General features: G+C 35.3%; 1 protein-coding gene across 7 annotated transcripts; it reads left to right on the forward strand.

The window, feature by feature from the left end:
* Positions 1-70: 70 nt before the first annotated feature.
* Positions 71-27,157, forward strand: cmpy (crimpy). 7 transcript variants are annotated; one of them, XM_065227038.1, is made up of 7 exons: positions 71-533; positions 1,168-1,612; positions 11,087-11,214; positions 12,533-12,699; positions 12,758-12,842; positions 15,991-16,037; positions 24,636-24,812. In XM_065227038.1, the coding sequence occupies exons 2-7, from the start codon at positions 1,401-1,403 to the stop codon at positions 24,657-24,659; spliced, it is 663 nt and encodes a 220-aa protein (XP_065083110.1). In that variant the 5' UTR covers positions 71-533; positions 1,168-1,400; the 3' UTR covers positions 24,660-24,812. The 7 variants fall into 7 exon arrangements, with proteins under 7 accessions (XP_065083110.1, XP_065083108.1, XP_065083106.1 ...); XM_065227036.1 differs by lacking the exons at positions 71-533; positions 1,168-1,612; positions 11,087-11,214; ... (1 more) ...; positions 12,758-12,842; positions 15,991-16,037 and adding exons at positions 16,537-16,613; positions 18,391-18,640 and having other exon boundaries at positions 24,636-27,157; XM_065227034.1 differs by lacking the exons at positions 71-533; positions 1,168-1,612; positions 11,087-11,214; ... (1 more) ...; positions 12,758-12,842; positions 15,991-16,037 and adding exons at positions 16,563-16,669; positions 18,383-18,640 and having other exon boundaries at positions 24,636-27,157.
* The last annotated feature ends 291 nt before the right edge of the window (positions 27,158-27,448 follow it).

Raw genomic sequence — 27,448 nt, forward strand, 5'->3', positions numbered from 1 at the left:
AATACATGCCAACACTCTCCAGTGGATGGTTCATTGTTTTTTTTCTATTGAAAGTTTCACCTCTCGGTGATATCGCTTTTTTGATTCATTTTAACTTGGATCGTTGTCGATGAAAGCTGAAGCCAATTAATTGTTGATGGATTTTATCTACGAGTTGATTATATAAAACGCGTCAAGACGAAAAGACGAGTGAAATATTGTTTCGGGTAATAGAAAAGTATAATGAGTACGAAGCAGAGTGGTTCATATAGAATCATTCGATTTGTTTAAACCATCATAGAAGTCTATGATGAGTTCAAGCTGTGCGTTGACATTTGACGAATTTTGGAACAAGTGCAAAATAATCACTGTTGTTTTTGATGTATTGATTATTTTTTTTATGGTGAAATAATATTTGGGAAAATTTTCCATCTAAAAAACAAGTGAGTGTGTTCGAGATTGACAGAGAAACATGATTAATGAATACAACTTTGAAGGGTATTACTCTAGTTGGTAATGGATTACAAACTGTAAACACGCTACGTTCGCTTGTGGTAAGTTTTATATAATGTACTTCTATTGATTTCATTAGCTCGATTTTGGCATATACAGAGTGGAATACATATTTACGATTCGGCTGGTTTAGTTTTGGTTTATAATATTATCATTATTGGTTCGAAAAAAGATTTCTTCTTTTCTGTGGACTAGCCATATCGAAAATTCATCATGAATGTAGTATTTTTTTGTGTTCTATATATTTGCTGTGATGTTTTTCCATAATGCCAAACCGGAAGTACAGTTTTCAACACATATCTGAGCCTGTTGGTTAGATGGTAGGGTTGAAACAGAATCCATATATACGCTTCATATGAAGAGTTTCGTATGTTGTATCTTCGTATCACCTCCGGTTGATCTTTCTACACCGGTAGAGGCACATCGTTTGCAGCTTCCGATTGGTATCATTTTTTCACAGTGAATTGGCACGAGTGACACGTTCATTTTTTAGGGTGGTTATTTTCGTAAGAATTTTTAAGCAATAGGACATTAATTTGTATATGCTGTTATCATAGTATTAAATCCTACTATTATTTAAGACCCACGATTGTTGACAATTTCAATAAATTGGCTAACTTAAAGATATTGTTCTTATCCCATTTAGTAACGTTCTGCTTTTTAACTCCTTTGCAGGTAGTGACAACATTAGACGCATTACACTTATGTGAGCAATGATAACGGATACATATGGAATTCAATAGTGAATTGTAACTGCATAGTTTGCTGATATTCAGTGTAACATAAGGAATTGGTAGAAAATATTTTGAATCAGTATGACAGTACCATGAATAACCGTAGTAATGATCAACTCAGAAATTTTTTGTTTACTCTGTTGAACGAAACGATATCAGTAGAATCTTGATAAAATGGATTTTATTCCAACGAAACTACGAATCATCAAAAGCAAATTAAGCAACATATCAAATTTTGATACTAAAGTGAAGTTTATGATATATTTCTTATTGGTTCTTGATGTGAGAGCTTTTGCGCTTAAGTGTGTGTGTAATCCAAATGAATGTGACATAATCAGACCAGAAGATTGTCCTGGAAAAGGGTTCATCGTATGGGATCCGTGCAGGTAAATATTTCAATAATTCCTTTTATATACTCCTTAAATAAACATGTGTTTGGTACGGTTTGACTGGGAATGGTTTTTCAGTCTCGACAAAATCAAAATACCGCTATTTTGTTTTTTTTTGTCTTACAAAAAATCAGAGCAGTTTTTTTTATTTTGTCGAGGTTGAAAAGCCAACACACATATTTAAATATGAACAAATTGTCAGCCGGAACAACGGTTTATTTTTTCATATACTAGTATAAGAGTGGTGAGCATGTGGTTTTGATATATCATGATTCAACAGGCGTTCAAATAGACTTATACCCCATTCACATTACAGCGTATATCACGTGATATACGCTGTCTTGCAATGAGCACTCATACATCTAGTTTTCACTGGAAATCCTATGTATGAGTGCTCATTGCAAGACAGCCTATATTACGTGATATAGGCTGTAATGTGAACGGGGTATTAAATGTGTAGTAATCCTTTTTGGCATAACAGTCTCATTCCAACTTTTCGTGTACATTGTAAAGTATTGGTAATTGATGATCGAAGTCAATGCAGACATGATACAAGATACAGATTAAATACAGATATTCAAAATTCCATACAGATTTTTAAAATGGTACATAATCGGAAAATTTTCAAGATTTATGAATTGTACACAGCAAAAAAAAAATGTTATATCGATCAACGTAATTCAAGTTGATGTATGAAATAATGATGTAATAGCAAAAATGAGATACAATATTACATCAATGGATGTAATTTTGTTCGCAAAATCGATGTACATCGTACAATGTGTTATTACACAACCGAATAGATTAACCTGGTTGCAGCAGTTTCGATGTAATATTCAACAACTTTTTTTGCTGTGTAATACTGAATTATATGTTTGTATCTTAAAAATGTAGTGTATTTTTAATTTTTCCTCCGATTACCATTACCATTAAGTAAATCCGGCGATAACATACGTTCTTAATAAAATAAATTATAAAGCTGTATAGTGATTATTTAGTAGTTGAGAAAAGGTTGAATAAGCGCCTTTCTACTTTTCGTATGTAGCTAAATAGCTAAAATATGTTTACTTTAAGGATATTAACCTTAGATTGTAAGTTTGATTAACCTTGTGTTTAGTTTGTATTTTGTACGTGTGGGGTTTTTTTTTCAATGTTTGTTTTCAAGATGAATAGAAATAATTTCATGCTTTAGGATTAATTAAATAGTTGTATCGTAAACCACATTTCAAACCTCCTTCTTCCCTTATCCCATCAAAAAAATTGTAAATCTCCACTAACCTCGAGACAACCGCGAGTACTCGGTCCAGTTCCTTTAACTTTAAATTTAAGACAGTAATAATGTATAACGGAAAGGATAACTCGGCTCTGTAATGTTAAATTCAATTGAGCCTGTACAAATAAAGTAATTATAAAAAAAATAGCTAGATATCGGCTGAGTACAAGCGTTAAAGAATATGGGATTAATAGCAGTCTGTGACCAAAACTAGTTGCCTAAGTTCGCCAGATTTGCATGTATAGAAGTTGTGTAAAAGTTGCCGCATATCGTATAGTGTTTCAATCAGCAGGAGACTGTAAAAACGAAATTGATAAAGCATTTACATATTCAGAAAATGTTAGTTGGGAATGTTAACGATTAGTCTGGGTTTTACGACTAGATGTAGCTGAAAAACAACAACTCATACAAATACCTTTAATCATCATTTTCTAAATATGTCGATTCTCCTAATGGAACTGATATGCGAGTAGGGTAGAGAACTACTTCGGCCTAATCGCCCATTTTGGGCCTATCGAGCAGCAAACTTCAAATAAATCCATGATTTCAGAGTTAATAAGTCAATTATGCGTTTGGTACAATACTTTAGTTAATAAGCTACGGAACAAAGTCTATGAGAACGCGTGATATGAAGGTTTGCACCCATTATTCCCAAAAACAAAAGAAGCGCTTCGACCGAATCAATTTTTAACTTCATCAGATAGGCCGAAGTGAATTCATTGGCGTTTCAATGGCGTTTCAATGCGTTAGGCCGAGTTTAGAATCCGTAGGCCGAGTTTGGCGTCAAGAAGCAGTGTTAGACTTTTGACAATATCTCAACGATTGGTTTCTCTTTATCAAATCTTACGGTACATACGGAAGGGTAAATCAATTTGAAAGCCATCAGTAATAATAACATTCCGTTTGGTGCTAAACTGCGCTGGATTAAGAAAGACTAAGTGCGGGTTGTGCTTAATAGGCTGGAAATGGGGTAGTTAACCCTACTGGCAGTGCAGCTCTGTTAGTATTTGTATAAAAGTCCTGCTGATGGCATTCGTTACAACAAATTCCTTGTACACTATTTTCCGTGCAGGCTAACAGTACACTGAAACAAAATCCATTGGTAAAAATACTATATTGCTGGTTTAAATTAAATACCCTCACCAATAGATTTGTGTAGAAAACAATTTCATTTAATTTTACCATTATTTCTATCAAAATTACTATGCATTTTGACCAAGCATAGTAGTTTTGCCAGAATCATAGTAAATTTATTGACATTCATTATCAACTATACTGAATTCATAGTATATCTAGCGGTAATAAGCATGGTTATATTGAGAATAAGTGTTTTCTGCAAAATAGTATTTCTAACTATGGTCCTTGTTTCAGTGTAGGCAACTCCTTTCGCACTGTCTCAAATCTTGGGCAGCTAAAGACTACGTGTTCCGGTGTTTCTTCAACATTTTAAATTTAAAAATGCCCCAAAAAGAGAATAATGTAAACTAATTTAAAATCTTTTTTTTTTTTTTTCCTTTGGTTTGTTTTTTCCGTCGATCTTGTTTTCCGTGCTGAGCACCAATGCTACCGACGTGCCAGGAAGGCAGCTCCCACACCTGGACCCTACCTATCGACCCATCAACTCATGAACCGGGGACCAACGGCTTTACTTCCCATCCGAAGGAAGGCGTGATCAGAGATGTTATGCCTCAGAACATGCCGGCGGCGCCGACTGGGATTGAACCCAGGCTTGCTGGGGTGAGAGGTAATCACGCTTACCACTACACCACCGGCGCCGTTCGAAGTTTAAAATCTAAAAGCAAAAATAAAAATAAATTATTCAATGAATTAATGCGGGTGACCATACATGTTCGAAACGATACAGATAGTTCCTGAAGCAACCATGACCGGATAGGAATTGTGTCAGGTGGACGTTGACCTCTCCCTGCTTTCTAATAATCCAGATCTAGATATGCGGTATAAGACTATGAGTCCATAGGGTAAGGTGCGGTAAGCGCTTATTCACGTGTTTTTAAAAACAGATTTAATAGGTTTTCACCCAGAATCACTAGAAGAGCTGCTGAACTATCATCAGGAAAACTATTTCAATTATTCTTTTAATAGTATTGGAAAAAACGCTGTTGGTCATATTACACCGGGGCGCGTATTACCCCACTTTACCCTATGTTCTCCACCGTGTTCTATTCCTGCTGTTGTCTGGTCATCGAATCCGCTCTCACAATTTTTCGTATTCCTCTGGTTTGCTTCCACTTGTAGCACTCCACCAAAATGATGCTGACTCTCATTTAATAACTGTGGAAATGTATCTAGAACACTGTTCAATTTCGAAATTTTTCACTTAAATTTGACACCTCGAAAATAAATTAAGATGTTCGAAAATCCCTCTGTTGTTGATCGGCCGATTTTCAAGAAAGCGGCTGCCAAAGTTGATTCCTTGTCTGTCAGAAATAAGTCTGCTGGAATAGTAGGTTTATTTGAAAATTTTCCATCTGTCAAATCTAAGTGAAAATTCACCAAATGGAACACAGCCTATGTTGAGAGCACGCAATAAGCTAATATGCAATAAGAAGAAGAAGAAGAAGAAGAAGGGGTCATTCCGACTTTTAATTGTGCTTGTTTTTTTTTTAATTAGGCCGGAGCAAATTTATACTTTTACTTTTATCACACATCATTCGAATTTGGCAAGGGGATATAAAAAATTTATTCAAAAAATAATAAAACTTTAAATAAGCAATTAAACCAAAACCTTAAAGTATATTTTAACCCTTTTGCATTATTTTTTAGCATAGCATCTACTTGCATGCTTCTCAACCACGGTATTCAAACGCAAAAATTCAATAACAAATCAAATTTTCAGAACCTTCAAATGTGTTGGGGCGCCGGTGATGTAGTGGTAAGCGTGATTACCTCTCACCCCAGAAGGCCTGGGTTCAATCCCAGTCGGCGCCGCCGGAATGTTCTGCGGCATAACATCTCTGATCACGCCTTCCTTCGGATGGGAAGTAAAGCCGTTGGTCCCCGGTTCATGAGTTTATGGGTCGATAGGTAGGGTCCAGGTGGGGGAGCTGCCTTCCTGGCACCTCGGTAGCATTGGTGCTCAGCACGGAAAACAAGATCGACGGAAAAAACAAACCAAAGGAAAAAAAATGTGTTGGTAATTTTAGAAATTTTAAAATTTGGTGAACTACAAGATTGTTACAAATTTAAGAAATCAATAAATTCAGAAAGTAGTTTCGAATTCAAAATTTCAAATTTTCCGGGTTTAAAAATATTCTGAGTGGCTGGCCATAAACTCTTCCTGTCCCTACATGGAAAACAACCCAAATATTTCTTTTAATCTAAAAAAAGAATTAAAAAATCACGCAAAACAAATGGAATGAACTTCAAATGTAGGAGTGGCTTTCATACATCCTCTGTATACGTTTCATACAACAAATGTAATGGCAACACTTACAATGGGCTGTATCGTACCGATGTGCGGTAAAAGAGGTGAGGAGAAAGGAAATTAGTGGACTCTTTCATTCTGACGGTGTTCTTATGCAACAGCAGACGTGACATCACGTCTGTTGTTGCATAAGAAGACGCGAGAACGAAAGAGTCCACTAGTTTCCTTTCTCCTCACCTCTTATACCGCACATCGGTATCGTACAAGTAAGTTTTCCCGAATTAGTATTTTCGTTTAAATCCTTCACGCGATGTTTTTTCGAGGTGCAGTACATTTTAAGAAACAAAGTTTTTTCGAATTTAGCTTACATTTAAATTAAAAATGGCCAGTAGATTACATTTTCGTTGTGCGTTACTGGAATTAAGATCTACCATCGATGCCTAGTCCGAACTACTTAAAACTAGGGGAACAGGGTTGTTTTTGTAATCAAAGAAACACATCTTAGTCCTTTTTACTTTTTATGCCTTGTTCATAGTGACAAGACTCGGCTTGGTCTCGGGGATGTCTCGGGGATGGTCTTGGGGGGAAAATGAGCAAGTTATTTTTCATCTACGTGATACCTAATCTTTTATTCACTGTTCTCTATTTAGTTTGAAGTGGTTAAGACTAGGATTCTGATGCATGGTCATTATCGGTGTTATTGCTTGATTTTGTTGCGAAGGAATCCGTTTTTGACTGACAAAGGGGTGCGCCTTTTGAGGGTGTGCCAACGCTCCGGAGGGTTTAAAGACCGGGACCTTACAATTAGAGTCGGATCCTTGCGATAAAGGCAAGAATGGCAACTGTATCAAAACCGATTACTTCTTCATTTCTTAAAAGTGATGGAGTAATACGACATGCACTAAACAAAAGACACTGGGTACACCACAATAGATCAAATAATAGGTCGCAGTGGATTTATGTCTAAAGCAGAGAAAAAAATTCAAAATTATTTAAAATAACCTTCTGAAGATCACATTACAGACTTTTTATGCAAAGCGCTATGGATCCAAAGAGTGGGCCCATGGATAAAAATATCAGATTCTTCAATTTTTCGTAGAATAATACGTCATATGTACAATTCACATAGATATTTTTGGTTGCTGGTGATTTTTTTTTTCAAAAAATGCTTTCCTTTGAAATTTGTGTATGGGCCCAATATTAGGGACACTTAATTTAGCCGAAATTAGGAACATTAACCCTACCACCTATCGAAAGTAATTGAACTGAATGGTTCCTAAGATTGAAATGTGGAATGTGAGGGATTGAATTTTGAAATTGAAATACGGAATATTTAAATATTTACATTTAAGTGAGTGATTGAATTTTGAAATTAGAATAAGTAATATTTAGATACTGATGTTTGGATAGATACTGAATCTTGGACTTTTCAATATTCTAAAGAAAATTTTGATTGTTATTCCATGCATATTTTTAGAAGATGTGTATGGTCTTCTGATGAAAATTTATAAAGAATAATTAAACAAATATATATCAGATGCTGAGGGCACAGACAAACAGACATAACACTCGCAAGATCTTCATCGAATAAGCATTTATCGGTCAATTTAAAAGTATCGTAGTTGGTAGTACCGCCACCTGTGGCGCGCATAGTCAATTCCCTTGCGTTTGACGTTTCCACACTACCGCCATCTGTTCAGCGTACTACCCACCACAATGTACTCAACAGATGGCGGTAATATTTTAACGACGATGTTTTACAGTGAGAAATATTCAATGTGTTATGTCTGTTTGTCTGTGCTGAGGGTATATTAAGAAATTTAAAAGAAACGAAATCTGAATAGAGCTTTAAATAAATTCTGGGGAGGAATGAAATTTTGAGGAGAGTTTCAAGGAATTTCTGGAGACAATTCTATGAATCATTCTAGGGATAGTTCAATAGGCATTCTTAGACAATTCTAAGGAAAGTTTCAAAGGAATTCCAAGAAGTGTTTAAAGCAAACTTGGAAGAGTATTTCAAAAAATCACGAAGGAAATGTTCATAGATTTGTTGTTGTCAAATTTTCGGAAATAATATTGGGCGAAACTTCTCAGGAAATTGCAGGAGATTTTCAATACAATTCTGACTATTAATAGTTCTGAGATTTCAGGACCATTCTAATGGACTTGCAGATTTCAATAGTGTATTTTATAATTCTATATAAAATACACTATTGAACACTGCAAGTCCATTAGAGTTGGAGAGTAATTTAATTAACTTCTTATCAGAATTACAGAGAGTTTAAAGAGAATTGTAGTATCAATTGGAAGGGAATTCTTAGGGTAAAAAATTTGCTCCCCTCTGTTTAGAAAGCTACCGGACCACAACAGAAGCTGTCAAATACCGTTTCAAACAAAGTAAAGAATAATAAGAAGAGTAAGTATAAGTAGCTGACTATGTCTTTGCAAATAGATAGGTAGCGTCCTCTGTAATGTTGCTTCTGATAATAATTTCTAAATATACCAACTATACATACCATTTTTGGCAAGGTGTACGTGAGGTTAGGTTAACTTTATGAATGAGATTTTCAGCAGCAAGGTGTAAAATGATGAAGAGCTGGAAACTGTCCTAATTTAATGAATTTTTCCGGAACATGGTTTATAAATCGACACTGAAAACATTTTTTCGTAAATTCTATTCCGCTCGTTCCGTAAGTATGGGTTTCGTAGATATACCTAAAATATTTTTCGTAGATTTTACGAAGTATTCGTATTGGCGTTGATGGCACCGGCGAAAAATCGTCTCTTCTGGCAAAGATTGACAGTTTTTAATGGGAATTTTCAATGGAGTGAAAGGATAGTACGAAGTCCGCCATGTTTCACGCACAGTCTGACGTTTGTTTATGGATTTATCATTGGAGTAAAGAGCTACAGAGCCGCCGTCAACGCCAATTGCCTGTCATCGGACGAAATGCTAATATTGCCTTATTCGTTCAATACTCGAACTGAATTTCGTACGGACCTGCAAACTACTGCTCTTTTCGTCTTCTAGTGTCCGTTCATATTTGTGCTCCTCCTGCTGATGACCGTGATGCGTTTAGTTTTGTTTGTAGGAATACTTTATGTTGTTGCTAAATCGTCAAGTTGACGTTGGAGATGGGATTTCAATAAATAACATACTTTATAACAGGTGCTTCGCGAAAGGGAATGGAGGCTGGCTGCCTCCTTAGTGAATTGATTCCCATGGATCCGTTGGTATTAGCTTGTTTTTTTTTCACATCAATTATTGTGGAGGGCTAACATTATTAATTTAATTCATTTTTTAAATAAAACTAAAATCGCGATAACCAGAATCACAATTTATTTTATCAACGAAATTTCCGTTTTATTTATTTTCGTACAATGCACGCATTTTTTTGAGTATATGTATGTTTCGTACTCAATACGAAACAAAATTATTAGGATTGTAGCATTTTCAACGAAACTAGCTTCATCAAATGTACGAATCTATTTCGTTACACATAACAACGAATGGATTCGTAGAACAAACGAGCGATTTCGTTGTATATTATTTTATTTTCAGTGGAGATATCAAAATTTTGGAATGTGCTTCACGCAGGACTAAAGTCCAATAATATTCTTGATAGTAATTTTAATTTTCAAAGTTCTTTGCCGGCAATATTGTTGTAGTTGTTTTTGATGAGGCGTGCTCAAATTGTTTCAAATGAAAGTAGAATTTTGAAGAAACTAATCAAGCAATAACTACGATCTACAATGGAACAATTTTGCCGAATGATTATATTTTTTCCAATTAACAAAGTATCAATGCCAATGCCAAGGAGGATAAATGTGTTGGTTTGTAATAAAGAAAAATTAGTGTTTGAAATTTTTATTGTTGATGATGAAAATCCCGATGGATTGTAGAAGGACTGAAATCCAAAAACAGTAAACTCTCTACAGCTAGATATTGAAGAGATCATCGAGTTATAGAATTATCAAGTTATAGAACAACATAGAAAAATGCCATCGCAGTAGTCATGACATTCATTTGTACTTTGGTTTGACGTAACTAAGGAAAAATTCTTCGGGTGGCTAAATTTATTTTACGAACTTCTCAATTAGGCAATTAGTGAACATCAAGTAAGAAAAATAAGTAATTGTAGTATGAATTCTAGAGGGGTCTTCATTAATATTAGTGGGTTATAGCTAATAGCGCTCTATAACGAGCTAGTAGACATAAAGTTGTGACTATACGCAGCAGGTGTAATTGTCCCCTGTATGACACTGAAAATTTCTAAGGATGATTTCAATAAAATTCTAAGAATTAATCCAAAGTAATTTTAAGACCATGAAAACCTAACTCGTTTTTTTTTTCATTACTTTATAACAAGGCTTTTAGCAATCGGCTGGTTCACCTTGGCACTTACATGAAACATAAAAGATGTATAGCGAATTCAAAAAATATTGTAGAGTGAATGTTATTTTTTTCAGGATATATATTTCATAGTATTCTACAAAGAAATGCTAAAAAGTTGAGGACGAAATTTCATGGCTACATCAGAGAAAACCCCCCAAGTACAATTTTAGAATACTTTTAGGAAATTTATTTTTTGCTAAAAACGAATACTACATGGTAAGATTGCCAAAATTAAAGCAAATCTAGATTCATCTGTAATTGGTTCCAAATTAAAACAATAGTTCAAATGACTCAATGCCAAAAGGTGTATGCCATCACTAAAAAACTTTTACGAACAGCAAAGATTTAGTTATACTATAAATGTAAGTAAACATAAATGCACATTCTTACCCCACAATTTTATGTCTCGTTTTCCAGGTGCTGTAAAGTATGCGCTCGTACATTCGGAGAAGCATGTGGTGGTCCAGGTGGCTTCTCCGGTACCTGTGAGCCACCATTAAGCTGTGTATCAAAAATACCAGTCGGTGGTTCAGGAATATGTTTAGGTAATTGTTTCATTTCTACGTAATTTATTTTGAGCATGTTTTCCCTTCAAATCTCTAAATGTAATTCTGTAAACTCTTATTTCATTATTGGTTCACATTGGTCATTTAAATTTCTTGACAACGAATCCTACAGTTAAATTGTATTTATTCAATTTAATTTTATTTTTAAATTTATTTTTTATTTTTTTATTTAATGATTATATTTATTTATTATTTGATGTTTTTTAATGACATTATACAATTGATTCTACTCACTCTGCAAAATTATTTGCATAGTGGTATCCTTAAATTCAAAGAGTTTTTTTTTATAAATATTACATTAGGGCGCTTCATTTTGGAAAAAAAATGCGATCATTTCAGCCACCTCCCAGTTTTTTTATCATAACTCGTGAATATAAGCCTGTGCAAAAATGTTAAAATAGATTACGGGTCGTTAAAAAGTGTTTGAGTTCATACGGGGATTACTATGGAACAATTTAAAATTTCACTATAATTGTTCTAATTTATGATCTAGAGGTACAATTTCGTTACAATAAACAGTATTGGGGTATTTCCCCAAAATTTCACGCGGCCTTTGTTCTAGCCAAACGACGCGCCGAGCTTTTCACTCCCAGTTTACTCAATATTTATGGGGAATAACATTGCAACCAAAGACAAACAGACGTAATACATTGAATATTTCTCACTGTAAAACATCGTCGCTAAAACATTACTGCCATCTGTTGAGTACACTATACGCATACGGTAGTACGCAAAATAGATGCCGATAGTGTAAAAACGTCAAACGCATGGGAGTTGACTATGCGCGCCACAGGTAGCGGTACTACCAAGTACGATACTTTAAAAATTTACCGTTAAATGCTTGTTCCATGAACAAGTTGCGAGTGTTATGTCTGTTTGTCTGTGTTGCAACCTTTCATTAGGCGCTGTCGTTTTTTGAGAAAAGGAAAGGCTGCGTGCAACTTTGTGCAAGACCCTTTCGGGAAAAATCGAAAGGCAGTGCGGTGTATCAAATCAACTGAATGTTAAAATATTATCGTAGCAACCACAATTACCAAAAGGGCAGCTCGAACCAAAGCTAGAACGATTAGAGTGAAATTTAAAAAAAATCATCCATATTAATTTCCCCATAATCTCCATACAAACATAAAACCTTTTACACGTCCCCTACACTTTCATTAATTGTCAATAATTTTTCCACAGTCTCATTTTTTTCTGTAAATGAATCTAATTGCTCGGTTTGCAAGTTTTTTTTCTTCCAAAATTAACCTCCCAAATATCCACATCCAGTAAATGGCCTGTTAAAAAAATATTTCAGATATTCCGGGTCATAACGAGACCGATGTGGACCATTTCAAAAATTGTACCGAGACAATCGTAGTGGATTCCGGCTGCGAAATAGTAAACAGAAAATGTAAATGCTGGAACAAAATGCAACTGTGTAAATCTAGATCTATCACTAAATGGGATTTCAGAAATATGCAGGTAGGTTATTAGTCATTGCTTACTGAATAGCTCGAGTGAAAATAATCATTTTCTACAGGAATGTCAACTGAACGTTGCAAATTTAGTGAAGTCAGAGCTAGAATTCGATGAGGACTATACTGTTCCTCCCAGGGTTGCCTACGGTATGTATTACTTCGTCCCATTTCACAGTGGAAGTTGTGCTAATTGATTACAATATTTCGTCCGTTGTCGTATAAGGAATTACTGTTGTGATGATTGTTGCAACGATTTCTATTTGATTAGCCGTGGAATTTACAATAAGAAATCTGTTTACCTAACCTGGGATGAAGCTTTTTAAATTCAATAACTCGAGAGGTTCAGAGGCTAGACACTTCCACCTAGCAGTTCGGTTTTAAATGCACCAAAGCAGAAGTTACGTACGACTTAGTGGTGTGGAACCCTAATTATATTATGATTTTTTTTTGATATTTTGGCAACAGGAAATAATTTTACGCTCAATTTAAACTACCATAATTATTATTTTAACTTTTTGTTTGTTCCAAATTTAAAAAAATCACATTCATTTTCAACCTGCCCATTTCTACACAATGTCATTTAGTTTTTTTTCTACCGAGTTCAGCTGAGCAAATCTCGGCAAAAAACAGTTTCACTGAGATCTCAGCAAAAGTGACATTTGATTGCTGAGTCTCGGATAATGATTAGCTGAATCTCAGCAAACAAATGAAATGTTTGCTGAGATCTCAGTGAAACTTTTTTTTTGCCGAGATTTGCACAGCCGAGCTCGGTAGATAAAACTAAGTGTGTACACAGTAACTTACCAACCTTACCATAATTACTATCTTTGACCCTCAATGCCTGTGACAAAGCAAAGGGAGAATATCCTGACTTCAGGCTTGTAGGTATTTGTTTCTTACTTTTTTACTTTGCCTGGTCCAACGTCCCTCAGGATTTCACCTGCAGTACAATGTTTATCGAGCGTCCCACACTTCCTGGATCTTGCGCCACTTGTTCCAACCACCTCGCGCTCCCTTGTGTTTTGTGTCGGCCGGCAAATACTATTTGTGCGGGATTGTTGTCCGGCATTCTTACCCACCCATTGTACCCTTCCAGCTTTTGCGACTTTCAAGATACTGGGCTCACCATAAAGTTACGCCAGCTCGTGGTTCACTTTTCCCTTACATACGCCGTTTTCATGTATCACGCATCGAAATGTATTTGTGTTAAAATCACCAAAGCTGGGCAATCTAAAAAAAAATCCTAATAGGGGAAATGACGGCTTCGGCATGACAGACTATTTTCGGCATCACAAATTGAAACACTATTTTCACTGGATTTTCTTACGAAAACAGTTCGCTGAATGCATGCAAACGATTCTTTATGCTTTCAGCTTCAATTTGACTATATTTTTACCATTGAGAAAAAGCAATCTAGCAAGGTTTTCTTGAAATGCAACACACGCACTACAAATTGTAGCTGATTTCGAGTTGCCGATAATAGAACAGCAGATTTACATGCAGTTTAAATGGAACGGTTGCCGAAGAAAAACTGGTTGCCGACAATACTCGCTCTCACTAGAGAAGATTGGAGCTTTGTAAAAGCGTTTCAAAACAGTTTTTGACAATTCTTTCGACTGAAATTGTTAGAGCAGCTGGCAGCAAAAGATTGTAAACAAACCAATACTGCATATGTGTGCGTTCCTTAGAGAAAAAGGCTATAGAAAGAAGGTCGCTGCTTAGGTTGCCGAGAATACGTAAATTCCCCTAGGTATTGCAAAGTATTCAGCATATTTTTAGGGGACGGGCCCGGCTAGTGGTTATTATCCATGCCTCTTATGCAGAAAGTCACGAGTTTATATTTCAATCCCGGACAAGACACGAATAACCTAAATATGTGGTAAAGCGTCTATAATACATTCCTTGTAGCGTCCTTTTTCTCATAACACTTTCACAACTCAAATTATGGAATATGGCTCTAATACCGATGTAAAGCTTGGGCCCATCGATAAATCTCCCGTTCTTCAATATTTTGTAGACCATTGTAAATGATTTTCTTTCAAATGTATGCATAGGACCAATATTAGGGACACATAGGGCGACATTAGGGACATTAACGCTATTAAGGGTTTTGTGAATGTGCTGAAATCAAAACTGGCGAAGAAGAAATCAATGTCACAAATTTACAGATCTTGGTGTTGGTATAAACCTCGTGAAGCTTAAGATTTTTGATCTTGAAATTAGGAAGTATGATGAGAAACGGACTCTGTGCACACTCAATTCATTTTTACCGGATCGTGTGATCTCAAATTGCACCCAAATTTAGTGCCTTATGCACACAAAAAAATAAAACAAAATCTAAGAAAAAAATGTGTTTTAGAATTTCTGTACTCATTCTAAATGTGGAAAAAATCGAAAAAAGATGATCAAAAATTGAGTGTATTTCCTCCACCGTAAATTTTTTCCTGTGTAACATGTTTCAGTTTATATTTTCCATCGATTACTGAGATAATTTCCTTATCATTTTACTAAAACAGTTTTTTTCTACGATAGGGGTAAGAGGGGAATAGTGAACAGGTGGGGCATAGTGAGTATCCCGTGCACCAGCTTTTCTATCAAGTTGGCTATCAAGGCTATCAAGGCTAGTTCATCACCATATATCGAGTTGAAGGCTGTTCCTTAAAACACCTGCACGGCCGTTGAATTCGACTTATTTTTTGATCTAGTTTACTCAAATTTGAAAACACGCAGTAAATTTTCCTAGATTTTCCTCATAATCACGCAGCAGTTTGAGGAAAAATTAAGAAAATATTACTTAATGACCTTCAGTTTTGTGATTTTGAGTAAACGGAACTTCAATTTTAGTCAAATCCTTGATTACCATTATAATATATCCTGATATTTTTCACTAAGTTTTTGGATAATTAAAAAAAAGGAAATCACCCAACGCATTCCAAAAGTTCTTCATAGGGTATTCCGTCAACTCTAAGGTTTGATGTACATAATGTATATTCATAAAGGAATTTACAAATCTTTGTTAATCTTAAAAAACTTAGCTGGTAGAATTACGAAAAAAATCCGGAAAGTTTTCGCAAAAGTTATTACATAAACAATACAAATGTGGAAGACAGTATCAACTAGTTTTAAAGATATGTTTGATAAAATATAAATTTTAAATGCTCCACAGCACATCGTCAAAACAATGACCTTGTAAACCTTGACCGATATTTCCTGATGCTTAAAAGGCCATCACGAAAACAAAATAATCGTTTTCTGAGCATACATAAATAAACTTTGATAATTGTTTACTTCCCAGAAACTTTTGCAGCGCAGGAAGAAAAGAAGAAAAAGGAATCAGCACAGGTGAGTACAAAGTTTTAATTTGTTTTACAATCACTCAAAGAATGTAAGGTACATTTCGTGATCTGAATAGATACGCATTTATCGTATTTGTAATTGGAAGACATTGCGATGATCTAGAACTGCATTATCTTGTTCGTATAGGATCAACAACATACAGTGACTTATTTTCTCATACTTTCGTATAAGTATCTATAGGTAGTTGAGCACCTACACCAACTTATGCGGATGTTCCGCACGTAAAAGTCCAACTCCACACCATAATGGAATTGTAAACATTGGTTGTTTTTGCAAGCAAAGCGATGACCTAAGCACGTGAAGTATCTTAGTGTTGGTCAAATATGACGATATAAACGATGATCACTATGACGATGTGAGATATAAATTTACCCTTATAACTACCACAGTTCCCTTTTTTTCAATATACACACAGCGTACATCTTGTAAGTGTGATATAATTAAGTGCGCAGCGTTGCTGTATTAAGGATTACCATTACCATATGTGTATAGTGCAGACGACAGTTGGCGTCAGACTGGTTGACTTATAGCAGGGCTCTTTAGTTTCATATTATCGCTTTAGTAAGTCGGATTGTACTGTGAAGACCAGATTTATAAAAAATCAACCAAGTGAACTAGTAATTACAGTTTTGCAAGATTGAAATTATATATCGTCAGTGTTTCTGTAATATACGCTCAAATACACAGCAAATACAAATTATTCGTGAGCATATCGTTTGCAGATGTTATTAGAATTGATAACCATACGTCCGCGAAAGTAGTATTGCATATCTGGTTAAACGATCGCTGTGTGTGCTTGTTTGTTTTTACGTTTCCCTGTTCATAAACAAAAAATTGACTCAAGCGACATAACACCGCATTCCGGAGCAATTACTGCTATCGATTTGAAATGAGCTGATCAACCGTTCGGTACAATAGCTTTCCTCATTGAAGATCAACAGATGCGAAAATAAATTCCTCGATACGGATGCCAAGTAAATGAATAATCGTCATTCGTGTACTGCCATAGTATTGAAAATATTCGTCTGCTGAACGCGATGAAATCCTATGCTTGTTTTCTCATTCCGATGCTCGAGGCGGTTATGTCAACTCTTTAAATATGAGCAGATTCGTGAAATCACTCTATGGCAACGGGAAGCCTAGAACGTAAACCTTGATGTGTACATTTTTTCCAATCAAACGTATTTGTTATTGTATACCCAGAAGCTTCATATCTTGGAAATGAACAAAAAAGTGTGACTGATGTGTATCGAGTGTATATTTCGACTTCTTCGGGGTTGGTGTTGTTTGGTCGTAATCTGGAAGTGTAGCTCCACGAATGATAAATGTATTACATCCGACTTAATGTGAGCAATAGAATAATGACCACAATGGAAATGATCAAATGAGGATTTATGGCATATAAATTAGGTTTTCTTCATTTTGACTCAGTTATTTTTATTCCGCAATTTACAAACGGTAGCAAAACATGAAAAGTAAATCACAAACGAAGCATTCACATAGTGCACCGTAAGCTCGTTGTACTTCGTTTGTCGACGTAAACAGCTCTCGAAGCGCAACGTTCATATAGACCCGTATGATACAATTGTTTAACTCATCAAGTGGCAGTAGTGCAGCAGTTACTTGGTAGGGTAAGCAATGGCATCGACGATCGACACCTAACAAGGTGAAAGAATCAGTTGAAATACGTTAATCTCGACGAAAGAATGTGTTTCTGCAGAACGTTAAATACTGAGCCTGAGTGTAGACAACATTGAACTGATATAGTACGCCCAAATTGGTTGAAATGCCCTGTCGAAGCCCTTGCTTACTCATTGAGTTAAATGTGAACTGTTATGAGCAAGATGCAAAGGTATGCAAGAAGATGTGACGTAGGACTTGACCCAGAATCGGAATTAAAGCACATTGATTTATTTAATTTAGCTGCAATGGGAAGTTTTAGATTTAGCTAATCAATAGACAATGAATCACATTATTTTAGCGGTTCGTTTTTTTTTTCATTCACTTTTCATACTTCTGGTTCAAGAATGCTTGACTTTGTATTAACTGATTCAAATTATATTTTATTTTATTTAAGTTTTCAGCCCGGTCTCCGAGAAGACAAACGACAGTTTGTGATGTAGTATAGTGTCTCTTTGTTATGTATTTATAATTCTATTTGTGTATTTTTTTTAAATAATATGCCCAAATCACTGGACGTTTCTTTTTTACTCCCAAACAATAACCTAATTCCGAAGAAGTCAAGTTGCTCATAATCCACAAAGTGTATATTTTTATAAAATGTGTGGTTTTATTACAATAATTAGCTACAATCAAATCCAATGAATTAGACTTATAGGCACATATGATGAAATATCTGATGTTCAATGATGAAAATAAAATGAACAATAGTATCAATCCCATCGAACATTTTCAACTGTACCGTGAACATAGTGTGTGAACAGCTGCAACTGCTATAACTAGAGCATTTCATCCAATGAGTTCGTGATCTACAAAGTGACTTCCAGCATACTACAGTGCCGAAGAAATGAAATTAATCATATTCATCTGTATGCTGAAACTGATGGTTCCGACTGAAGCCTCGACAGGTAATTCACTACTCTGCGAACCGTAAACCGGGGCAAATTGATCATTGTTTTTACGTAAATACCGAAATAAATGTCTACAAAAAATAACATTGACCAGCTAATGGTATTAAAAGCAGTAGTTATGAGGACTCTATCGTTCTGTATGATTACTTATCATATTGGATGTTTTGATTATTTTTAGGAAATTTTTGAAATCTCAAATTTAAAATTGTCGATATGTGGTGAAATTGATCAACCCTAGCTTCCCAGTGTATGAATTTGGGTTCCCTGAATCCGCATCAGACGTAAGTATCCTTGAGCGAAGTGTATTTTTAACAAATGCCAAAATAGATTTTTTTAAATATGTACTGAGTTGCGCCTAACTGTAGGCAATTTAGCATTATAAATTTGAAGAATAACCAGTAATTTCTTGACACGGAAAACTTTTTATTCGTAATATTTTAAATACTTCGAATGCAGTGATACTAAGTTTAGTCAAAAAACGTCTCTCATGCTAATAATAACAGTCCTTTAATCGTTTGTTTCAATGATTGCTATTGAACGCCATTAAAGTAAAATATATTGTTTGAAGAGAAAAACTTATCAAAACGGTCATTAGAGTCATTAGACATTTCTCTTGTTATCTACTTCCGAAAATTTTCTACGGGGCAGCTGAAAACAAAAGGCTCAATTTTACCTCGGTGATTAATATGCTCCCGGATTATGGTTACATTTTTTCGTATAATGTCAAGTGGTTTTCTAGTAAGGTATGAAGCATAAAAGTTTCATATGGACTCCTAAATCGAACAATTGGCTTTATTCCAAAGATAGTGGAAACTAGAAATACTCAGAGGGAGAGATGGGCGGAGAGAATGTTTTGAGCCAAATGTCAATATCTGAGCCAATCGAACATTCCCATTACAATGTTTCCGAAGATTTCCTATTCTTACTACATTAAATTTGAGAGTATTGTAATCGAACAGAAATTCAATCACCTTTATGTTTCGTGTGCTTCCTAAATTCAACTAGTTTTTGGAATCAAAACAATATTCTAATTCTATTGAAACAATATTCTAATTGATAATTGACACCAGAAATTTGCAAAATATTGCGATGCACTCAATTGAGGGGGTTAGAAGGAAAGGGGTGTAAGTGACTTTGATCGATTCTCTTCATCGACTTTCTCTTTCGTTAACAATTCAGCTGCAAACACATTCTTTGATTCGTGTGCCGTTCTGGATACTAGATGAGAAACTCCTTTATCAAACTATGTGGCAGAAATAGTGCAAAATCTGTTTTTAAAGCTGTGGCTATCAAAAGAGAATCGATCAAAGTCACTTACACCCCTTTCCTTCTAACCCCCCCAATTTGCAGTTAAATCGAATCAAAAGTAAAATTCATGTGAAATGCTAGCTTCTAGCAAGGGTTGCAAGATAATTTAGGTACAAATCTTTGCTGCCGAATTGTATTTTGTTTTCTCCGCCCTCTGAGCCAGCCGCGTCGATATAATTAGGAAATAGGTACGAATGTATTCACGTGATACTCGCATTGTTGGAAGTTGAGAAATCCTCTGCACTTACACGAAAAATCACTGGAATGTTTGATAAAAGGGTTGGGTTTGCAGCAGGGTTTGTTTTGGCAAACGTATTCTGCATTAAAGTGATGCGTTCATGTTACGAAGGAAGGTGACTAATGAATCTTCAATATGAAGGGTGAATCTTGACTATGAAGATTAAACCCATGATTTTCTGCTCAGTAAACAAAAACGTTCACTTTAAGGCCACCGAGCCCCTTATATCACATAACACCACCTAATGAATACGATCTTCGACGGTCATGTTGATTTTCCAGAACCACATCAATTCCCATGAGAATTTTATAAAAATATTTCTGGCTGGTATTTTATTGGCAGGGAAAGTGGCCAGAACCTGAGGTAAACTAAATCACATCATAAATTAAGAATATGACCATTTGTTGCCAATTCGAGCGCCAAAAATGGTATTGGTCGTACGTATCACATGAAAATTTAGACGAAACTCCACTTATCAGAAATAATTTTCCTTTTCTTCTCTGTCCAGACTTGAACATTTTTTCCAGTAATAAAATACGTTAGAAGGGTAAGATCTCACTATAGATGAATAAATTCAGGTTTTGTTTTCACAACACTCCCGTGCAAACATAAGCCACACTCGCACGAACTAAAGCCTGCTTCATCACGAGCCAGTTGTTTGGTTGATTACGTGCCATCGAGGTCGTACAGGGTAACATAAAAAATCGATAGCACACATTTATTTTATTATCAAGTACTTAAATCGAAACAAACCAGATGGAAAATAAATAACCTCTAACAGCCACACAATAATAAGGTATGATTAACTTTTCTTCCATATAATTTACATTGTTGCTTGGCTGGCACTTTTATCACCAAATTTGGTAATCTAACATAACATGATAGAACATGTTTGCGGTAACTATTCTTGTTCGATCACACCGAAACTTGAACCAAAGCCTGGCTCATCGCACCAACCGAACAATAGATCAGGCGTGATTGAGGTCATATGCCGGATAACAAAAAACAATGTGAGAGCACACAAAACACCATTGCATCATTAATTCCAGAACAAAACGATTGCAAAAACTAATTCAATCAGATTAAATTATCGCGCACGGGACTAATCTGCCTAAACCAGCAAAATAACACGCCACGGAGGAACGGCACAACCTCTCTCAACCGAAGCACAAAGCAGACTCACGTTATATTTAATAATAAAAAATACATTAACTAACCATCCGGTATTCAGTGCATAATGGTAAACAAATCTTACATATCCCGAGAATTAGCCGAAAGCAGACATTTAATGTTTGCGCATCACTTATGTAATAAAATTCAAATTCAAGTAACTTACTCTGTTCCGTGGTTCTCTCTGAAAATGGTAAACGAACGTTTAGAGTTCCGTAGCTTTGTATCTAAAATGAAATGGTAGGCCAGCAATAATTTGTTTGCTGAAAATCATTTTCCTAGAACCATGTATCTTGTGACTGGATGGACTAATAATCAATATTGGAAGCTATGATTCATTTTTGATTTCATTCGGTTGTAAGCTGTACACGTATTCGATTCTGTTTATCACTTGAAACGTTATCATCAAATTATCAGTGGAGATGTGTTCACTTATATCAGACAAGAGCATGAATATATTAAGTAGTCTGTTTTTGGAATTCAAATACATCAGATCGGGAAAAAGTTAGACAACTGCAATGTTCCAATTAATTCTGCTGATTCTCGTACTAGCAGGAGTAAATTCTTCTCCTGTTATGATGGAGGATATTGACTGTGCGAATGGTGCAAACGTAGGTGTATTTTATCCCCATCCGTGGTCTTGCCAGGGCTACCTGACGTGTTATTTCGGACAGCTGATTGAAGGACAATGTGGATACGGACTATATTTCGATCTGGAGAGACAAATATGTGAGGCTGCAGCACGCGTTCGCTGTGTCATGCCCGGCAAATTAAGTGGGAGTCCCATTGATGAATAATTGATAAATTATGATGACTCCTTTTTTCAAACACACATATGAATCGATTTTATCAGCAAATGTACTTGAAGAAATCAAAGTTATTATATTGCAGTTACATAATGTTATATTACATAATATAATATGGATTCGACAAAAAGTATACAGCTTTCATAAATAAATAAAGGTATTGTAAGTTTAAAATTTCGTCTTCCTTGGCTTTATTACGTCCCTACTTGAACTTACTCCGTCTTTCAATTTAGTGTTCTTTTGAGCACTTCCACAGTTGAGCTAAGGGGCTGTTCATTTACTACGTAGACAACGTTATGGGTGGGGGGGGGGGTTCGGGCAATTATCTTCGGCCTATACACATTTTGAAAATTTTGTATGGACAATTGTTTGCGCATTGTGGCGTGGGGGGGGGGGGGTCAAGAATAAAAAAAAACTGTCTTCTTAGTTAATGAACAGCTCAATGTTAAAAATATGTTATGTATAAGTCTTCATTTGAACGAGATAATCAAATTTATAATATGCAGGCTCAAAGGATGTTTTACAGGACCATGCTTACAATGAGCTTGATTGGAACATAGACGGTCTGCAACGAGACATGTTTTGCACAATAATGCATTTTAGAGTTTCATGAATTTCGTTAACCCTCTGTTTGCATACGGTGTCTCTGCTGCTTTGGTTAGCTCCTCTGTCATGAGCCTTTCATGTGTCGTCTCGTAGAGCTAAATTACACTTACCTACTCTCCTCGGTGAGGTGAGCCAAAAGTGGAATGACAATAAAGGAAGTTGGGAAACCCATCACATTCCTCGAGGGTGGGTAACAGAGTCATTAAAAATTCAGAATACTAATGAACTTAGGGGGTTTTGTTTTTCCGTTGTGCGAATGTTTTAATTATGTTTCCTGATGTTGTGTACTGCAAGTGAACTTTAACATATTTTAAGTGGAGGAGCATGTAGGGTATTTTTTTAGGGTTAGTCTCTTCAGCAAATTTAATTGTTGCATGAATTTAGCATTTACAATAAATGTTTGAATTAGCTATAAGTTAGTAATGATAAAACGTTACTGTTTCCTCATCGTTTCCAATTTATCGGAGATGAAATAACCGGTGGCTGAAAATGTCCTTAATAAAGATTTAAAAAAAAGTCGGGTTTCGACTCGAATTGCACGAAAATCGATGAATACTTTACTCAGTTTAGGAGTAGACTCACTCAATTCGATTCAATTCTAAGTTACTCTCATCGGCCGTGTAGTTGTCCAGTTACTCAAGGACAAGGTTGATAGAATCCTCAAATGACCTTGTAAAATCAGTCATGATAGTGACCATTTGTGGGTTTTATCAATCTTGAGTGTTCCTTCCTGCAACATTCTATCCGGAGCAATTATAGCTCATACAGGTTTTGGATAGTAGTTGTATCAAAAGACATAAAGATGTATGCAACATCGGGGCACAATCTTGGAAGGAGACGAACCAGCCCAGGGCTGAAAGTCTCCTTAATAAAGATATAAAAAAAATCTTTGTCCAAACTACCTGGCATAACCTTGAATAACTAAGAAAAATATAACTTGTTCTTCTGGACTCTTAACGCTTCCATATACTAACACTAAGACCAGGGAGTCCCGAAGAAACATGCTCAATCTTTTGGCTCAGGAAGTACCATACCTTCGGTCCCAAGCTAACTGAAGCCCCTTTCGATAAGAAAATTAACGAACCACTCATTTACTTTGTCAAATTATAAAGGTGAATCAAAACAAACACAAACTTTGACATATTCTAGTACGAGAATGGGGTACACTCATAGATGTACTTGAGACCAATGGGCTAGTCAAGTAGTGAGTTCGTTACTTTAGAATTGATTGTTGTATCCACAGAGAGCTTTCTTTGCCAAAACTAATGCATAAAATAGGGTTCTTTAATTTTGAAAAATATATCGATTCATCTGAAATGGCTCCGTTTTCTGAGCACAACGATATTTTTTTCGATCTCATTTACTTCCATCTCGATTTTAAATCAATATTTAAAGCAAAATAACTACTTCACTATTTGACACAAAACTAACAAATTGACAGCGAAGGATGCTAAGATGGCGATTTTTGCTAATGTAATCGCACTTATTTAAAATAGTTCCAGTGCTCCAAAATTAATGAAATCTTAGATTTCGGTTCAACTTGACATGTAGATTACGAATATGAAATTACCTAAATACCCCTAAAGAAGCCAATTGTATATTGTGTGACAATGCTATTCGTATGCGTTCTTGAAAGTCGAAAAAAATAATTCCTCAACAGGGAATTGAACTCGCCGCCTCCGGCTCACCGTGCTTTTACTGATTAGGCTATCTGAGGTCTAAAAAAAAGATAATTAAACTAAGGTGCTCAGCTAATCTTTTGATGTATGAAATGATTCATGCATAAATTCAAATTTTAATATTCGAATTTTTCAAAACTCAAAACATATACTAACGTTGTTTTATTTATAACTTTACATTACAGATAGTGCCGAATGCAAAGACGTAGCGTGTCCCAAACCAGAAATTTGCCCAGATGATAGCAGTTTGAAGCTAGTCACAAAACATCATTCTCATCATTATCATCAACTTAACAGTAATGTTAAAGATACCATCCGAAGGAAGCGTGCTCTCGTCTATGGAGGACGGCAACGAGAAACGATAAAAATAATTCCTGGAGCTTATGATCATCACAGCCGTAAACGTAGTATTACCGATGATGAAATGCTTCTTCTACACTGTTGTCCACAATACGAATGCGTTTGCAAGCCCAATTATTGTGACCAGGAATGTCCAGTAAACAAAATACCTGCAAATACAACCAATCCCACCGAGCAATTTGGAGTCCCTGGTAATTGCTGCGTTCCCTGTAAAGATAGCTATTGCATGCATGATGGTAAATTTCGCAAACATGGCGAAAAATGGCTTGCTGACGAATGCACAGAATGTCTATGTGAATTCGGTAGAGCAAAATGTCTACTAGCGATGTGTAAGATGCCAAACTGTCTAAAATACAAACAAATTCCTGGCGAGTGCTGTCCTGTTTGTGATGACGATGAATCAAACTTTTGTAGAGATGTCCGATACTGTAACATCATTTGTAAATACGGCTACCAACGACAGGCCAATTGTGATCTCTGCCAGTGTGCCAGGGCACCACCAAATGGAACAACAGTGCCGTATCCAGAAGTCAAATCTACTACTGACACCTCTACCAACGAAAACATCATTCGGAAAGGTACTCATCCAAGAAATTCATACGGTGGCATAGAAATTAAATTTTGGATTTCTTTACTGTCGTGTATAGTTCTTCTGTCGTTTATTATAGTGTTAACTGTGCGGTATTGTCATTTTCGAAAAAGCGCCAAGTACATTACTGTACAAATAGCGTAGTAATGTCAATATCGTATATAGATTTACTGAGCACCGTAAAGATAGCTGGTGATGTATGAAACTATCATTTGACAAACATGTACACCGACCTTTAAACTATTTGAACTATTATGTACGTTGTGTTTTACTACAATTGTTATCATTATAGCTATTGTTAGTCAGATAATTCAATATTAAAATTTTTAAACTTTTTAAAGTCTGAATAGCATGCAATGTAATGAAAGCGAAAGTCTTCCGTAATTAACGAAAAGTACGTGACTCCGAAGCCTAACGGAGCATCTATACTTAAAATCTATTATTACATGAAAATACACCCACGATTATTACAAAACAAAAGTTTTAGTTTGAAAACGTTGTGATAAATTGTATATAAATTTTGTTTTCCGTGCAGTTACGAGGATTTTATTTTATCAATCGAATTTTACCAAATTTGGTAGATAGTTGAGTTAGGCACTGCTAGTTTTAATTGTAGAATATTGTCTTTGGCGTAAACATATTACGATAAGGATTACACTGTTCATGTTAGACTGTTTTTGTGAAGAAAAAGAATTTATTTAACATAGTTAATTTCCTGATGAACAAATTTTGAACAATTAGAGGCATCCGTTGCTTTTGTTATGAAATTACCGCCGATAGCCGTATGTCATTTTAAAATAATTATTGTTTTCTTTATTACGATTATTATAGCCACGAAGTAGTGTACATGAAAATTGAAAGTATTATTTATTTTATATTATTGTTGAAATTTTTTCTTATTGGTTAAGATAATTATACGAGAGATCAAGACGGCTACGTACGATGATGATATGGTGATACACAATATAAAGAAAAACGAAAAAAATATGCTTCCACAGATTGAATATTCCTTGGCGAATTCTGAATAAACCACAACATCCGTGTTGTCATCAAAACAATAGAAGAATATTGGTTCAGTTTTACAGCTGACCTACCCACAAAATAGCAAATATCTCATCGCAACATCTTCTTTCTACATTGTTCCATCAAAATTTAAGATTGAATCAATAGTCTATTTAATCCGAATACTAATATCTGTAATAATAGCTGAGTGTAATTTTTAATATTAAGTGAGTGATAAATAAATGAAATATCTCCTATTCGCCTCGCTTAAATTATAAATCAAAAGACTCTGAAAATAACTGCGAAAAATACTGTGCAAGTCTCTCAGATATGTATGGATAATTAAACTGTTCTAGCAGCATCATTAATAACAGAAAAAAAAAAATCAAATTATTGTGATGTAAATGTTTTGAATGATTTTGTTCTCCAAAATTCCTTTCTTGATGAAATTAAGTCTCGATATCGACAGTTCAAACAGGTGAATAAAAAAAATGTTATAATCCATATCATAACGGGTTCTTTATTTCACTATCTATAAATGGTATTCAAGCAAAATGTTGGGAATCATCATCATTTATAAATAATGGAAGCTCCCTGGAGTACCACATTTGTTATGCAACAGCAGTATATGTACATTTGAAAATACTTATGGTATGATACGATGGCTATATCAGTCATGACAGGATTTGAAAAGCTCAGCAATATCACGAAAAGGAACTTTGAGTTGTTAATAAAAGATTAAGATAAATGATGTAACCTTTGTTTTATTTTATTAATACGATTTGCCCTGATAATTTCTCAAAAAAAAATCAATTGACTTTTTCAATAATTCAGCCTTCTCCGACAACGTGACTGCATTTTCTACATATTTTATAATTTCTGTGCGTTGTTCCTGTGCTCTACAAACAATTCAGTGAGCGTACTTTCATCTCCCAAATATATTAACCGTCATAAAAACAGCTACTCCTTTATACATGTTGCATTTTTATGCAACGCTACCTTCCCTCTTCTTCCAGCAGAAACAGCTTACGTACACAACATTTTAAA

This window comes from Ochlerotatus camptorhynchus, unplaced genomic scaffold, assembly GCF_037179485.1.
Source record: "Ochlerotatus camptorhynchus isolate MF236.1 unplaced genomic scaffold, CSIRO-AGI_Acam_v1.1 ptg000265l, whole genome shotgun sequence".
Classification (NCBI taxonomy): Eukaryota; Metazoa; Arthropoda; class Insecta; order Diptera; family Culicidae; genus Ochlerotatus; species Ochlerotatus camptorhynchus.